A 17,641-nucleotide genomic window follows, 5' to 3' on the forward strand; every position below is an offset into this window, starting at 1 on the left:
CACACACACACACACACACACACACACACACACCAACAGCAAACAAGGGTGTTGGGGGGGGGGAGAGACTCACAGTGAAGGGCTGGGTAGGGTTCTTGTCTCGGATCTCCCAGGACAGAAGCACAGAGTTCTTCATGGCAGCTTTGACTCTGAAGTTGGCAGCAAACACTGAGGCGCAGACAAACAAGAACAGAACAAACACATGATAATGATTGGACAGTCCCACGCTGTGCCCTGCAGAAAGAGCCAGTGTGTTCTTACCTGAAGTCCTCCCGTTGTTGTGGCTGTCTTAAACTAGTGTGTAAGCTCTACTGTGGCTTTGGTTTCATCAGCCATTATTAACATGACTGGAAGAGAGAGAGATACTTGACCAAGACTGTTCCTCTTACCTTGACATGGGGAAGGGAATAAAGGTCTAAGCCTAATGACAAACCAACAGCAAAAAGGACACACGTATGTTAAAACAAGGCGTGCGTGTGTGTGCGTGTTGCGTGTGTGTGTGTGTGCGCATATAATGTGCATATATGTTGAGCTTGCTCATGTTCAAAATGTCTATGAAGTGAAGCGATGAGAGATGGATTGTGGAGATGTGCGTGGGTGATTGGATGTGTTGATGTGTGTATCGTCTCTGTCGGGTGGAAACCTCATATGTCCAAAAGTGTTACTTTTCAGGATGCGTGTGTGTGTGTGTGTGTGTGTGTGCGTCCTACCTTGATCCAGTGGCATGGTCCTAAACTGAACAGCGGGGCTGTAGGGCCCGGGCCCCACCGCCGTGTGTGCACGCACCCTGACATCATAGACCGTGTCGGCGCTCAAAGCCTCCAACAAAACGCCGGAGCGCGGAGCGTCGACCAGCGCCTCCGAGGCGTTCCCCCTGCCGTTCACGTCCTTGTACAACACTGAGTACTTCACAATCCGTCCGTTTTGCTCCACGAGAGGCACCGACTTCCACGCCAGCCTCATGGAGTCGGCCGAGGCCTCCTCGGAGACGACGCCCTCCGGGTACCCGGCGGGCGCGTCCTCCGGCGTGGTGACCTCCGCCTCCGTCTCCTCGCCGTAGCCCATCTTGTTGCGCGCGGCAAGGCGGAACGCGTACGCGGCCCCCCGGTGGATGTCCCGGGCCGTGTAGCGGCGCTCCTCGGAGGCGGGGAACTCCAGCACGGCGGGCGGGGTGACGTCGACGCGGCCGAACGTCAGGCGGTAGCCCAGGACGGGGGTGGGCGGGGGGTCGCCGGGCGGAGGGGACCACTGCAGCAGCAGGGTGGTGCCCGAGCCACTGGCGCTCACTGTCAGCGTAGGCTTCTCAGGCACTGAGGAGAGAGAGAGAGAGGAACAGTTAAAACAATATTTATGAAACATTATTAATGCGAGTATTATAGCTGTAGACATTTATGGGTCTTTTCCCAACCCATTTCCCTTGCATCCACTGTGACACGGTGTGTCATAATGAGTCACAGCTCATTCACTCATTTAATGGCCTCTAATAATCATTAGTGATGCTATATTCTCACAGGTCATTACTAATTAGGACAATCTTCAGTGCGCCTCTCGGCGTTTGTGTGCGTGCGTGCGTGCGTGCGTGCGTGCGTGCGTGCGTGCGTGCGTGCATGTGAATGAATGTTAATGTATTTCTTTCTTTTCAAAATCTTTTTATTCAGGTTTTTGTAGCAGTAGCCCAGGGGCAAGTATTAAACAGACAAAAATAAAACTCAATCCCCTATCCCACCCTCCCCCCACCCACAATCCCAAGGATAGTCGGAAAAACAGTCTGGAGGAAATAAAATAAATAAATATATCTATATACACATACAAAGTTAATGTATTTCTAAGGAAGACATTGTCTTTGTGTGCGATTGCATGTTGATACTTACATGGCAAGGCAGTGCAGACAATTTGAGGTTTGCTGCGTGCGCCGTCCCCCTTGGCAGTGTACGCCCCCACTGATACAGAGTACGCTGTATCTGCCTTCAGGTCTCCAAGGACCACCTCCTGTAAGACACAATATCATTCAAGGGTTCAAAACTATGACGGAAAATGTTTGTCGACTATCTTTTTTCACTTTTTTTCGTCAACAAATAAAAACTAAACTAAAGTGTCCGGGAGGGACAAATGGAGAAGAGATCCAGTGGAACCAAAATACTTTTTTTTCATGAAATCATAAATACGTCATACTGTAGATCAGTGGTTCTCAAACTTTTCAGACCGCAACCCCCCAAAATAATCTAATTTAATTTGAACTGGAGGCCCCCCATCTTGACAAGCATTACATTAGGTTTGTCTCAGTTCCACAGATAAATGAAAATAGCCAATCTACAAGCTCGGCTTTTTCAAAATCTTTGCCTCTTTCTTATTATCATTTGACATTTTGGCCAATGTTTGACCAGTTTTTATAGTATAGTTTGTTGATTACTTTTGATGAAGTAATGACTAAATAAAAGATCATGTGGGGGTCCCGACCCACAGGTTGAGAACCACTGTATAGATAGCTAACTGATGAAGTCAGAGATCTGTTCCCATGCGCATCCTCAGATCCACATGATTGCATTTTTAATAACAGACCATATGAGTCATCTATGTATCTTTCCATGGTTCCTATATTAAAGGTGAGCATGGAAGGAAGCAATGAAACAGTGACCTGTGAGGATTGCAAGCTGCAATCTCATAATACGAGATATGTCTATTGCATAAGATAGTTGTTTTTAATGTGGGGCTGGCTGAGAATTGTTCAATTCTTTGATACACATACAGTATGGACAGACACAGCTGTCAGCATTGAGTCATATTCATACTGCAAACAGTGATTTATTTTTCCATGGCATGGACATGCTTGAGAAGCCCTGGCATAAGCTACACTGCCAATAAAATAAATAGGTTATAAAATAATTATGTACTCACATATTCAGCTGAGTCACCATATTCCCACTGCGCAATGGGAAGTGCATAGAAATATAGAGCAGAGAAGAAAAAAAATAATAATTAGATTATATGCCGTAATATGGATGCCAACTTTCTATGCAACCAACAAACCAACAGACGTCCTACCATTAAAATAAATCAATTACATGGAACAGTGCAATACCAAAAATGCATCGCTAAAAGAAGCAGCCAAAGACATTATCCTTGCTCTAAGGCAGAAACATTGGATCTCCTAATTGATATTTTTTCATACTCTAAATTAAAGTCCTATATGACAGTTTTTCGTATGATGCGTCACATCTTTTATTTGCAGCATTTGCGGAATTTTTATTTGACGATATATTTTCAAGAACGTGTGACTAATAACTACAGGTTTATTTCTGAAAGGTTATGGTTTTTGGACATACAAGGTCTGGGGCCGACAGGCGGAGGCATTACGCTGGCCTTCTTCTAATAACAAAGAGCAGTAAATCATCATACAGTAAGTGTTGTTGCTGCAGTGTATGACATGGGATCCTTTATAGCATGCTATTGATTTTTCTTTTAACAAGCATCCCTGTCCGGAAAATAGCCATTTTTGTAGCACCGGTACGTTAACATTACAACATTGTGGGCTGCAGCTCTCTAGAATGGCCTCCCAGAGGACCTGAGGCTAGCTGAGAGAATGTTGGTATTTTAAAACGCAACACAACATTTTAGCTTGGCTTAAATAGCCCTGTATCCCCATAGCAATCAGTTACAGCTTGGAGTCTCCCCATCTTGCCAGTACACATAAAATACATTTTCAGCTCAGGATACTAACCTCATCCAACCAGGAGAGAGAACTCATACAGTGTAATTGGAAGTGATTAAAAAATAAAATAATAAAACAAAGTTAAATGTTATCTGATAAATGTGTTCTCTCTCTTGGTTGTATGACAGTCTGAAGATGTGTCTGGAGAGACAGAACAAACACTCTATAGCAGTGATTACTACTAGAATATACTGTACAGCTTTTAACTTTTAAAATACAATCTTTTTTTGTTTCGGCGATTTTCAGCATGCAAGTGTAAAATCAGGCGCTACGATGCCGCCGAGGCCCGCAAAAATGCATTTTTGTCGACAGAATCAACTGCAGATTAACATCGTCATGATATTGGTCGACAACTAACTAAACACTAAAACAACACAAAAACATTTCAGGTGACAAACATTTGAGTAGAAATAAAATACGTTTTATTCAAAAGACTAAAACTAAATCAAAATGTGCTGTCAAAATAAAACACTGCTTCCAGTAACTTTAACCAGAGTGTAAATAAGCTCTCAGGTTTCATTAATGTTGCATGTGTGGCGTTGTTTCTTGTGTACATTGTGCTGTGTATTGTGTTGTATCTTGTTGTGTACATTGTGCTGTGTATTGTGTTGTTTCTTGTGTACATTGTGCTGTGTAAGTGTGTATTGTGTTGTATCTTGTTGTGTACATTGTGCTGTGTATTGTGTTGTTTCTTGTACACATTGTGCTGCTGTGTATGCTGTCTCCTCATTGTCTTTGATCTCACCGCTGTGTTTTTCGTTTGTTTGATTATTCTACATTTTCTATTATGTAACACATTATGTAACACAAGCACTGTGTTATGCATTTGATTGTATGAAAGGTACTACAGTATATAAATAAGGTATAAAGTATAATACACTATAATCGCTGTCCGCCAGAAACCAGCTAAATCAATTTTTCAACTTTATGATTTCTTTTTTTCCCCCAGAAAAATCAATACTATTGAACACCCCACCCCATCCGTGTGTTGGTTAAAAAAATATTGAAGCAATGAAAGTATTAAAAAGTGTTTCTGACAAAACCTCCTAACTTCATTGGACTCTCAAACTGTTTGCTACCAGCTAACTCCACCCCCTCTCCCCCTCTCATGCAAGCCATTGACTATACTGTATATAAAGTCACAATACCAACTTTGATGAGGCAGTATTGTTTTGCTTTAAAAACATACAGTATGGTTTTCGGCCTGTGGTCCAGGTACCTTGGCTAGTAATCTGGCAGTGTGCCGCGGGTTCGAATCCCAATCCTGATGGCCATTACTGCATGTCACCCCCCCCCCATCTCTCTCCCCATTTTCAGTCAGCCTACTTACTGTCTATCCCTCTATAAAAACATAAAATAAAGGCGAAAGCCACAAAAAAACTAAAAATATATACATATGGTTTTCTTCATTTCCGGAAAAAATGTTTTTTTTTTCATTTCCTGAAAAATGAACATTTAATTTGGAGTTAGGTGGTTTCTGCCTGACAGCAGAGATACATAGGTGTGTTTGCGTGTGTATGCCCGCTCTAGCAAAGTAAGCAAGCAGGCAAAAAAAGTGTGTGTGAGTGTGAGAGAGAGAATTAAATGGCTGCATCACCTGAGAGTCCTCTATGAGGATGTCCTTGATGAGGGGCTGTCCTTGGGCTTCGCCATAGTTCATTCTCACATAGTGCACCTGGTAGCCTCGGATTTGCCCGTGCTGACGCTCGGGCGCCGGTGACCGCCATTTCACCTTAACGGCCGAGGCGTTCACGGTCTCCGCCTCCACTCCTCGTGGAGGGCCACTGGGAACTAGACATGCATTGTTGGATAGAGGTCAAAGATCACAGGCGACGGGGGCCGATAAAAACCTCTCGGGCGATGCGAGCGCTCTTAAACAGAGCTTGATTTAATATTAGAAATTGATTTGTTCTGGGGGCAGGTTGGGAAAAAATGTTCAGCAGATGGAAAGGATTTAAGAAAAACCACCCTCTAAAAACAGACTATAAGTTGCCCTGAGGTCTGGGGGGGGGGAGTGAAAAAAGCCAAAGAAAAAAAAATGGACGAGCTTGAGGAAAAAACATTGGATTAAAAACGTGGTGGATAAGAAGCAAATGCAGAAAAAGATAATAATGACAGATAGAAAATGATTTCTGGCCCCTGGGCAGCAAACGGTGGCAGGCAGTCAGAGAGAAAATACTGTTATCAAGAAAAACCTCTCTCATGCTGCCAAGAACGCCATGCCCAAAATGTACTGGGAGAAAAATTCAAGCCACCTCCTGCTTATCTGATTGACCCAATGGGTAAACACTCCAAACAAGGCCTGGCTGGGGTCGCCAAAACATATTTATTATTATTATTATTATCAGTGGACGGTGGAAGAAATACTGTTACAAGTAAAGTAATTCTGTATAAAAAATATTACTTGAGTAAATGCACGCAAGTATTGCCATCAATCTATACTCTATCTATATCTAGACTAAGACTAGACTAATCTATACTTAAAGTAAATCTTAACAAATTGGCGTTGTTTAAAATAGAGCCAATGTATTAATAATCTAAATGTGCAATGCAACTAAATCTGTCAAATGATTGTAGAGTACAATATTTGCCTCTGAGATGTAGTGGAGTAGAACTATAAAGCGTGAAATGGAAAAACTCAAGTCACAGTACCTCAAAATTCTAGTACTGTACTTTAGTGAATATTACTTAGTTACTTTCCACCACTGAGTATTACTGTATGCACTGTAGTGTGCATGGAAGTGCAGAGCACAAACCACGGATGTTAGAAGTATTGCAATGCCAAAGAGAGCAGAGAGTAAGTAAAGCAAAGCCAAGGTCTCAACAAAGGTTAAATAAAACATTGCTTGTACTGTACATGGAAAAGCGTGGTCTATCTAGCCATCGCACGCAGGGACTATACAGTTGTGACAGTATCTTTCCACAAGGGTGTTTAGAGGTTAATCCAACCACATCCTCCTCAGTCAAAAAGAGTCAAGAAAGCATGGGAAAAATGTGAAGGAAGACGCTGCTAAAAAAGGGTCTAAAAAGGCTTTCGGGTAGAAAAAAACAGAGGGGAAGAAAAGGTCTGCCGGAAGAAAGGGGTTGCTGTTAAGAAGACAACAGGGTTGAAGGAACAGCGGGGAGAGGCTCTGGTCTGGTGGTGATCCTATTGTTGTGAGTGAGGGGAGGAGAACAGAGGGAGAGGCTCTGGTCTGGTGGTGATCCTATTGTTGTGAGAGAACAGAGTCGGACACTTTAATAGAAGGCTTTTTGGGCTGCAGTTCAAGGCAGGGACTTGGATGGAGACAATGGGTTTATTTACCAGGCGGTACAAAACTTGCTGTTAGTTTGGGGGCTGCGTTGAGGCCATTAGTACAACAGCAGCAGGAGGGTCAGCGGGAAGCCATTGTTAGTGGGCTGGACAAGACAACTTTTTTTTCATGGGGACATACCATCTTCCTCGGTGCGGATAAGCAGTTGTAAACTTTCCGGTCCCTCTCCAGCTTCTGTCAGTGCCCGGACCGTTATGCCATAGTCTGTCCATTTCTCCAGGTCTTCCAAGAGGTAGGAGGAGCGCTCCGGCGGAATTCCGTCAATTCGTCTGGACGTTTTGTTGCCCTCTGTCGCGGAGTACCGGATGGAATATCCCGCGAGCACGCCGTTCTGGAACTCCACAGGGGGCGGAGACCAACTTACCAGGGCGCTGGTGGAACTTGGGCTGAGGCATGCGACCTCTTGGGGAGGTGCAGAGGGCACTGGTTGGCCAGTTTTTTGAGGAAGCGGGATTTTGTTTGGGTAAATGCGATTGGTTGTGTGTGTGTGTGTGTGTGTGTGTGTGTGTGTGTGTGTGTGTGTGTGTGTGTGTGTGTGTGTGTGTGTGCGTGTGTGTGTGTGTGTGTGTGTGTGTGTGTGTGTGTGTGTGTGTGTGTGTGTTCGGTTGTTGATGAGCGGAGAGGGTGAGAGGGAGTGAGGTTTTCAGTGGAGGTAATGGGGGATGAGAGTGAGCAGATGAGAAGACAGAGAACAGAAAACAAAGAGAAAATAAAATGAAAACAAAACACTAGAGAGACCAAGAAGTGCTAGAAGATGGCCTTGTGTGGATAGAAAGCAAGATGACCAAACAAATATACTCAATGACTGTCAACTGTCAACTTCTACTGATTGGAATGTTGACTGGAAAAACCAATGGGAATGAGTGAATGGTTTAAAAGATAATGTGCAACAAACACGCACTACATTAAACACATTAAACACAGAACGTACCTGTTGATAACTTTACTTCCTCGTTCCTCCTTTCTACTAAAGCCTCTGTGTCTGATCCATGACGTACTGTAACTACTGGCCTCTTACCTTTTAGTCTGTCAATCATTAATGTGGAACAGACCTCAGATTCAGAGTACTGCATCACCACTGAGCTGTTTAAACCACTGTTTCCCAGAGGGCTCACGAGAAAATATCCCTTTAAGTTTTGTTTTAAATTTTTTGTTTCTTAATTACTTCTAAATAACCCCCCCCCCCCCCCTCCTTTTCATGAATTAGGAACTAATTCAGTGATTATTTTCCTCAAGAATTTCATAAATAAATAAGAAATTCCATAAATTAGAAAATAGCCTAGATCTGCTATTTTAACTAGTTTGGGTCCCGGGCAAACGTGTAATGTCTGTTTTGGGTCTCGCCCTGAAAAGTCTGGGAACCAGTGTGTTAAACGGTACAGTATGTAGCCTATGTGAGCCTGAATCAGAGGTCTGTTGATATGTCTGCATTCATACTGGCACCATTTTGACAAGGCAAAAAACAACACTACCAACTCATCTTCCAAACATCGTAAGAAAAATATTCCCTTTCTCCTTTTTACTCCCAATTTCAATCTCCCATGTATTCCCATGTCACTGCAGACAGTTGGTCTTAAGGAGAGCAAAGCCAAGCACATAACATGTAGCCAAGTCTCCATAACATGTGACATCAAGGCCAGCTTCTTTTCAGCTGTCTCACCGGGACGTAATGCAGGAGTGACCTGTACAAGTCGCCAGAGCAGCTATAGCTAGCTAGATCACCCTTCCAACCCATCTTCCCTCCTGCTAAACGTGGCCAGTTGCGTTTGTAGGAATGCCCGGCAAAGCAGGATGCAACGCAGAGATCCTGATGTGCGCACTCTGCATTTAGTCACCAAAACATATTTCCTACGGCTATTCTTTCTGACACGTTTTTTGCATTGTCCAATATGATGCCGTCATTCCTTTCTTTCACTCTGGCACTCTCAGACGCACACCAGGCTGTGTGTGTGTGTGTGTGTGTGTGTGTGTGTGTGTGTGTGTGTGTGTGTGTGTGTGTGTGTGTGTGTGTGTGTGCGAGGTGGACTTACGTGTCTGCGGGGTGTCGGTGGACACCTCGTTAGTGTAGGCGCCGACGCCATGCTTGCTCTTTGCAGCCAGCTGGAATGTGTACTTAGAGAAGGGTTTGAGGTTCTTCAGCAGGTAGGAGGTGGTGGGCTCAAAGTTCACCTTCTTCTAAAGACGATAAGAAAGGAGAATGATGTGAAGGAGATGACAGTGGTTCTCAACCTTTTCTGGATTGGTGGGCCGCGTGCATATTCAGAGCATGTTTATTTTTATAGATGAGGGAATACAGCGACAGAGCAGCAGAACTCAGCAAACATTCAAATCCCTCTGTCCATCTTCTTATCTCCCACATCCTCCCATGCAGCCCTATAGAGCGTCGCAGTCCCGCCCCCTACCATGGACCAGGAAATTAATCCCAATGCATTTTTCCCATAGACATTTCAAAAAGTATTTATTTAAAGACGGTTACGCCACGGACAAAGCCAACTCGAGTCGTGACAACTCATGACAACAAACAATATTTTGGACCAAACAAATAATTACAAAGAAGAAAAACAACAAAAAAAGTGTTGTAACCTGCCGTTACAAAAAATTGTGTTTGTTGTCATGATTTGTCACGACTCGCGTTGGCTTTGTCCGCGGCGTAAACGTCTTTAAATAAATACTTTCTGAAATGTCTATGAGGAAAATGAACGGAGAATCATTTCCTGGTCCATGGTAGTGGGCGGGACTGCGACGCTCTATAGCTGTCTCACCTCTTCAACACTCATCCATACAGCCCTATAGCTGTCTCACCTCTCAACACTCATCCATACAGCCCTATAGCTGTCTCACCTCTTCAACACTCATCCATACAGCCCTATAGCTGTCTCACCTCTTCAACACTCATCCATGCAGCCCTATAGCTGTCTCACCTCTTCAACACTCATCCATACAGCCCTATAGCTGTCTCACCTCTTCAACACTCATCCATGCAGCCCTATAGCTGTCTCACCTCTTCAACACTCATCCATGCAGCCCTATAGCTGTCTCACCTCTTCAACACTCATCCATGCAGCCCTATAGCTGTCTCACCTCTCAACACTCATCCATGCAGCCCTATAGCTGTCTCACCTCTTCAACACTCATCCATGCAGCCCTATAGCTGTCTCACCTCTTCAACACTCATCCATGCAGCCCTATAGCTGTCTCACCTCTCAACACTCATCCATGCAGCCCTATAGCTGTCTCACCTCTCAACACTCATCCATACAGCCCTATGCTCTGATGAAGGCTGCATAGCCGAAACGCGTAAGCGTTCCTTTTTGGTGTGTGCCAATAAAGAAATGGAAATGTGAGTACTTTGTCCACCGCTTGTTTAATTTTTGGATGTGCTACCTTTTTGGATTTTTTTTAATTCCTGTTTTTTGATGGAGCCCTATATAGCTGTCTCACCTCCTCTGTGTCGTCGGCCCGTCGGTACACCAGCTCGTAGCCGGTGATCTGGTTGTCTGGGCCGCTCTGTGGCGGAGCCACCCAGGACAGCAGGATGCTGGTCTCTGACTTGGCTTCTGCCTTGAAGTCTGATGGCTGAGAGGGAACTACAGGCAGAGAGAGAGAGAGAGAGAGAGAGAGAGAGAGGGGATCAAAAGCAAGTAATTTTTTTTTGCCACAATACGTACAAGTTTCCCCTCACATCAGATATGTTGAGGGGAAGAGAGGGAGAGAAGCAAAATGGAACATGCAAGTAAAAATCTGGCAAGAACACGTCACACACACACACACACACACACACACACACAGTTGCCTATACCTCCTGTCTTGGCTATGATCTGCAGGTCCTGGGACAGAGGTCCGTCCCCCACGGAGGTGAAGGCCAGCACTCTGATGTAGTAGGTCTTATTGGGAGTCAGACCTTGGATGGTGATGTAGTTAGGCCCGCGCACCATCTGCTTCTCCCACTGCAAACACACACACACACGCACGCACACACACACACACACCATCAGTGGTCAATGATATACTAAGGGGTAATACAGACCGCTGTGAGACTTTTCTCCGCAACGATTGGAATGTTGTCATTTTGTCGCATGGCGGTGGTCGCACGCCGAAAACAGCGAGTGTGAATCGGGCATCTAGGTAATCTTTGAAGCCTGAACCAGGCTTAAGAAGAACAAAGTGAGCGAACATTACATGCACGCATGCACGCTCGCTCGCTCGCTCGTTCGCTCACTCGCTCGCTCACTCGCTCACTCACTCACTCACTCACTCACTCACTCACTCACTCACTCACTCACTCACTCACTCACTCACTCACGTACAGACCTGGTTGACTGGCAGCGTGTTGTCAGAGGTGTAGTAGACGCGGTAGCCCACCACCTGTCCGTTGGCCTCCTCCGGTTCGTCCCAGTGGATGATAGCTGTGGTGGTGCTGAGCATTCTGCCTCTGACCTGCAACCCAACAACAACAGGTGAGCATTCTGATATTCGTACGTCGATGCTAGGTGGTGTCATATCCCAGGTCCGTATATATACGTACCCGAACGTATACTCTGTCTATATAATGGTTGAGGCCTACGGAAGCTTTTAACATTGGTCCGGTTCCTATAGCAACGCCCCACCGTTCCAACTATGGGATTGAAAATATATTCACAGTGCAAAGCAGTTGAAAGGAGGATTTTCAAACCTCCATAAATTGGATTCTAGGATCGCTGTCCTTGGTCCATCTTCTGCCATCCACATTTCGGATTTAATTTGTGCCTTTGTACCGCAACGCTGCTGCCATGTAAAAGCTTCTGACGAGAGGTAAACAGTGTGTGCCGTTTCCAATGTGTAGCGAGTGTATGTAGCGAGTGTGTGGGCGGGTGGGGCAGGGGTCGGGCAGGGGTCGGGCAAACAGCTAGCGGTAGAGATAAAGTTAAGTAAAAGTATCAATACTGCAATGTAGAACTACTCTGTTACAAGAAAAAGTCAGGAATTCAAAATGTACTACTCATCATGCAGAATGTCTAATTTGAAGTTTTCAAAAGTATCAAGAAATCTTTTGAAAATAGCAGATCTACAAGCTCACAATGGGCAAAACAAAACATTCTACTTAATTCTACTTAAGTACAGTTACTTAATAAATGTACTTACTTACTTTCCACCACTGATGACAACAACAACAACAACAACAACAGGCTGTGAGTTGTGAGGCTAATGTCGCTAAGCCATGTAAGCTAATCAAGTTCAATTTAACAAAACACTGAATCAAGTGGGAGCTAATTATTTCCTGATGGAAATTATTTCGCCTCAAGGACATAAACAATTACAAGAGGGGACTTTGTTTGTTTGGTATAGATTCAAAACATGTCTATCTACATCAGGAAAAAAAACATTTCAGTTTTTTTCTCCTCTACACAGCCTCAATGACAGAGAATCAATCAATGGATTGCATACACATCCAGCAGGAGGCGCTGTGGGAGAGAATGGGTGTTGTCAAACCCACTGGGTCGGACACATTGTTATGGGTCTCTTTAGTTTTTGTTTCCTATTATTTAGTTTTTAATTATTATTATTATTTAAAAACATTTTCAAAAAACATTCCCAAAAAAGCAAAGGAATGTTTTGACAAATTAAAAACAAAATGCAATGGTTTCTTTTTTCACAAAGAAATAAAAGAAAAATCTAGGAAATCTAAGAATAAAAGTCGCTCTACAAGCTCACAAAGCCCCAGGCTTTGTGAGTAATTTCTCTTTTGGGTCACTTGGTTTCACCAGTGGTCAAACCCAAGCTGCAACCAACGCAAAAACTTGCATGGTATTTCCTTAGTCATGAACAACGGCCGTTTGTGTAAAGTTTGTGGTGACCATAACCAAACAACACTTCCTGCTTCCTGCCTCCGCAAGGCAGAGGCGGCGGAGGTGAGCCGGCTGACCTGTCTGGAGGTGAGGAGGGGGGGCCTCTACCACTGGTCACTGACCTGTCTGGGAGGTGAGGAGGGGGGGCCTCTACCACTGGTCACTGACCTGTCTGGGAGGTGAGGAGGGGGGGGGCCTCTACCACTGGTCACTGACCTGTCTGGGAGGTGAGGAGGGGGGGCCTCTACCACTGGTCACTGACCTGTCTGGGAGGTGAGGAGGGGGGGCCTCTACCACTGGTCACTGACCTGTCTGGGAGGTGAGGAGGGGGGCCTCTACCACTGGTCACTGACCTGTCTGGGAGGTGAGGAGGGGGCCTGCTCGGCCGTGCGGGCCTCCACCACGTCACTGGAGGGGCCCTGGCCGATGGTGTTGACCGCCGCCACCCGGAAGTCGTAGTGCGAGTACGGGCTGAGGCCGCCCACGCTGTAGCGCGTGGTGGCGATGCCGTCGATCTCCTTGTAGGGGTCTTCTGAGCCTTTGGAGCGATGCTGTGGAGAGACGGCAAGAGGAGAGTTTCCATGCTGTTAACACTTTTCATGCCCCGGAACGTTTCAAAATAAAGACGGGAGCAGAGTGCCCAGCAGATGAGGCAGATGGAAGCCCGCCTTCCATTTCCCCCCAAAATATATATATAATGTTCCATTACTACCTCACGCTAATAAGTCTGATCTCTCTTTAGAAGCGTTAGTATTCCAAACGAGATGCTTGGTTATTAAGTCAGAAATTAGAACGCCGTAGATTTAGAGAGAATAGAGAGTTTTGTCGGCCCATAAACAAGGAAGTGAATGGCTGCACGTGCGCGCAAAAACATGCCCGGGAGCTCTGAGCAAGGCGTTGCCTAGCAATTTTATACCATTAAAAAGGCCCTAAAGACGTCTCCAGACGTCCTGGGCCTCCTACGGGTGTAATTATGAAGACGTGTGGGGACATTCTGGGCACAATAAGTGTTAATATACGGCTTCTCCCACACACTGGAGAAGTAACATTATTATTGCAAGAAAGGCGTTTCTATACAAAGACAGTATTGCCCCGAGATATGAATAAACACTGCTTACTGTACACACTACTATAATAATCCACTCTGAGCCACACAGTTAAATATTTGCCTCCACAGAGGCAATCATGACTGTGTTGAGTGCATTATTTTCCAATAGCCACACGGCTTGTCATGGATTATGCTTTATCTACACTGTATAGTGTATACTGTAGTAATATAGCTACATAATCCAATGTTGACAGGAGGGAGGGAGGAAAGAAGGATGGAGAGGGAGGGAGATGGAGGGAGAGATATTTCACCCATGCAATAACCTGGCCAATGCTCGGTACAGAAACTATTAACCCAATAAAGGCCAGGAAAAGTGGGATTTCGTTCTATTCTCCTCCCCCGCCTGTGCCAGTACGTGAAATGACGTCTTTCTTTAATGTCATTTAATCCTCTAATTAAAAGTATGTTGTTGTTTTTTTTGCATTTACTCACATGTTAGACAGCCTCCACACAGATCCGATGTGCACGCGACCGCGCGCGCTTATTACTCTTTTTTTCCCTGCTCAAAATGAGCCAAAAACCAGTTTTGGGGAGGTTATTATGCCTCTTCTCACATCCGCGGAAGGTAAGCAACACATCGCCCGTCCACCACAGCCTATACTGAAGCGACTGTGTGTGTGCTGGGGGGCTGCACTTCCTGGTTGCAGACAAGGTTAATTAAATAAGGTTAGGAAGACCGTACGGTGAGACCTTGGTCTCAATTGCACATGTTTCTTTCCTTCCAGGGAGCAACATGGAGTCCACCGTACGGTCTTCGCTTCCTAACCTTATTTAATTAACCTTGGTTGCAGAAGATCTCTTCTTCTACTTTGGTATTTCGCGCATTTGACTGGCACTGGCCACACGATCTTGTGGTGGGTTGTAACATGTTAAAACACCAAGTGAGTTGCTCAATATAAGTTGTTACTACCGTATCTAAAATGCTGTTTGTGGATGTTGTTAAGCTACCTGTATGATGTAGTAGGACACCGGCTCTGGGTTGCCAGAGTCCCAGGTCAGAGTGATGCTGGTTGCAGTTCTCTCTGTCACCACCGGAGTACCTGGAGCCTTAGGTAGAGCTGAGCACATGAGAGCGAGAGAGAGAGAGAGAGAGAGAGAGAGAGAGGGGGGGGAGATGGGGGATAGAAATTGTCTGTTATTTTCTCCCCAGTGCACATCCACACAGTGCATCAGAGGACACACCATTGGAAACAAGCCCGAAAAGCTCTCTTGGTTTCATCCTTTTAGCAGACCTTGTATTGTACTGTACTTCCCTGTGCCTCACCATGCAAACTGTTAATACGGTATTTAATCAATCAATCAATTAGTTAGTTAGCTAGTTCATTAACAGAAGTCTCACTGCAGGCAAATCAGTGACACTTTCCTCGACAAAAATATGTGTGCACGAGCAAGAACACACACGCACACGCACACACGCGCACGCGCACACGCACACGCACACGCACACGCACACACACACACACACACACACACACACACACACACACATCGTGCCAACAGCGAAACCAACCAACCTTTGACGATGATCTGAGCCACAGCCTCGATCACGCCCAGCGTGGACATGGCCACGCAGGTGTAGTTGTTGGACTGGCGCACGTCCGTCAGCTCCAGGACGTTGCGGCCGATGGGCATGTCGTCCTCGGGCGTCAGGTCCTCCGCGCCCAGCATCCACTTGACGTACGGCATGGGCGAGCCCACCGCCACGCACGTGATGTTGACGTTCCCCCCCGGCATGATCTCGCTGTCGGCCGGCGGGATGGAGAACCTCGGGGGGACGCGGCGCACTGGGAGAGAGGGGGAAACGAGCGTTACGAATATGACCTCCATTCTGCCAACCATCAAGTCCAATCTGTGGAGTGCGTGGGGTGTCACTCGCCAAATGTAATAGATTGTCATGTTTGAAAAAAGAAATACACGCTGTTAGTATCAATGAGGCTTGATAATGCATTTTATAAATGTGGACACCAAATAGACATTGATATGTGAATGTATGATGAAGGTGCGTGATCAGCCTCACATAGCCAGACAATATCACTGCATGGATATTAGTAAGGCTGCACAATATATCGTTATCGTATCGTTATCGAGGTATGATCGCTATATCGGCAATATATCGATATATCGTCGATACATCGTTCACTTCTAAAGCCAGCAACTTCCCTCTGTTTTAGCCTGTGCCCCTCGGAAAATAAACCACCACTCTGTTGCATTGTTGTTAGCCCTGGTCCAGTGCGTTAGTGAACACACAATGTTGCAACACTTAAAATATAGAATATGACATTTTAACGTTATGGCGACGTTATGGCGATCGTATTGATATCGCAATATTTGGCATAAATACTGAGATATTAATTATATTTTGGTCATATCGTGCAGCCCTAGATATTACTTTCGTCCTTCTCAGTGTTAGGATGTTTTCAGTTACAAAAAAATTCAAACAGACTCTATAGAGCGTCGCAGTCCCGCCCCCTACCCTGGACCAGGAAATGATTCTCCGTTCATTTTCCTCATAGACATTTCAGAAAGTATTTATTTAAAGACGTTTACGCCGCGGACAAAGCCAACTCGAGTCGTGACAAATCATGACAACAAACACTTTTTTTGTTGTTTTTCTTCTTTGTAATTATTTGTTTGGTCCAAAATATTGTTTGTGTTGTCATGAGTTGTCACGACTCGAGTTGGCTTTGTCCGCGGCGTAACCGTCTTTAAATAAATACTTTAAGAAATGTCTATGGGAAAAATGCATTGGGATTCATTTCCTGGTCCATGGTAGGGGGCGGGACTGCGACGCTCTATTGGTTAGAGTATTAGACCTACAACCAATCAGAGCAGCAAACGAGTCTCTTGCAACGTACGTCACAGGTGATAAGCCCCGCCCCATATTTGCATACTGGGCCCTGGTTGGTTATAGCCTGGTTCCAGACGAATCTGGTTGGTTCCTCACTACTGCAGAGCGACGAAATCCTCCCTCAATTGAGCAATGCCAGACCTAATCTGCCTGGGGCAATTTCTTTTGCAAAAGATTTGTCTGGCTACGTGAGGCTAGTGCGTTATATACAGTCGATTATTGTTTAGCCTGTAGATGTTGCTGACTAATGGCTGTGTCTCTAGTGTGCAATGTGGTCTCGGGTTTCTCAAAGCACAGGATGCATTCGCTCATGTAGACGTGTACATTTCTACTACGTGTGGTCGCAACAGCACGGGTGCACGTTGATACCACAATGTTTTATTCATGGCGTTTTTTAGGTGCGCTCAATTGAATATTTTATGACCTGAAATGCAACAGAATATTCACCCAAATTTTTTTTTAATAATAAATAAATCAGCAAACACATGCATGTGCGCACACACACAGAACACACACCGCACAACGTGGGGTGGTACACAGTAAAAATCCTCCAATTTTGGTTACATTTGTAAAAAGGAGCAAAAGGAACTTTACTGTGTAGCGCGTGACTCAGAAAGAGCGAGTCGCCAAACACTGACAGATGAAACAGGCTGGACACAACACGCAGGAAGAACAGAGAATGCTCAGTGGAGGGAAGCAGATGCTGTACCAACCTTCTCGTAGCTCTGGAGAGCCAGGATGACAGAACGAACGCAGCGGGGAGAAGAGAGAGATACAGAGACAGAGACAGAGAGAGAGATAGAGAGAGAGAGAGAGAGAGAGAGAGAGAGAGAGAGA

The 17,641-nt window shown here is 45.3% G+C and overlaps 1 protein-coding gene across 3 annotated transcripts in view; it reads right to left on the minus strand.

Moving 5' to 3' along the window:
• Positions 1-17,641, minus strand: part of LOC306922422 (receptor-type tyrosine-protein phosphatase delta-like) — a 266,548-nt gene that overhangs the window by 52,748 nt on the left and 196,159 nt on the right. The window contains exons 10-22 of one of the 3 annotated variants that reach the window (XM_079500019.1): positions 15,471-15,740; positions 14,905-15,014; positions 13,202-13,399; positions 11,335-11,460; positions 10,823-10,970; positions 10,465-10,610; positions 9,054-9,198; positions 7,144-7,446; positions 5,307-5,500; positions 2,896-2,922; positions 1,872-1,989; positions 711-1,310; positions 74-168 (exon numbers count right to left, since the gene is read on the minus strand). In XM_079500019.1, the coding sequence (XP_079356145.1) occupies positions 74-168; positions 711-1,310; positions 1,872-1,989; positions 2,896-2,922; positions 5,307-5,500; positions 7,144-7,446; positions 9,054-9,198; positions 10,465-10,610; positions 10,823-10,970; positions 11,335-11,460; positions 13,202-13,399; positions 14,905-15,014; positions 15,471-15,740 (2,480 nt within the window). The remainder of the gene's footprint in view (positions 1-73; positions 169-710; positions 1,311-1,871; positions 1,990-2,895; positions 2,923-5,306; positions 5,501-7,143; positions 7,447-9,053; positions 9,199-10,464; positions 10,611-10,822; positions 10,971-11,334; positions 11,461-13,201; positions 13,400-14,904; positions 15,015-15,470; positions 15,741-17,641) is intronic. The other 2 variants (XM_079500020.1, XM_079500021.1) reach the window with 2 other exon arrangements.

The sequence above is a fragment of the Electrona antarctica genome, assembly GCF_951216825.1.
Source record: "Electrona antarctica genome assembly, chromosome: 4".
NCBI classification, from domain to species: domain Eukaryota; kingdom Metazoa; phylum Chordata; class Actinopteri; order Myctophiformes; family Myctophidae; genus Electrona; species Electrona antarctica.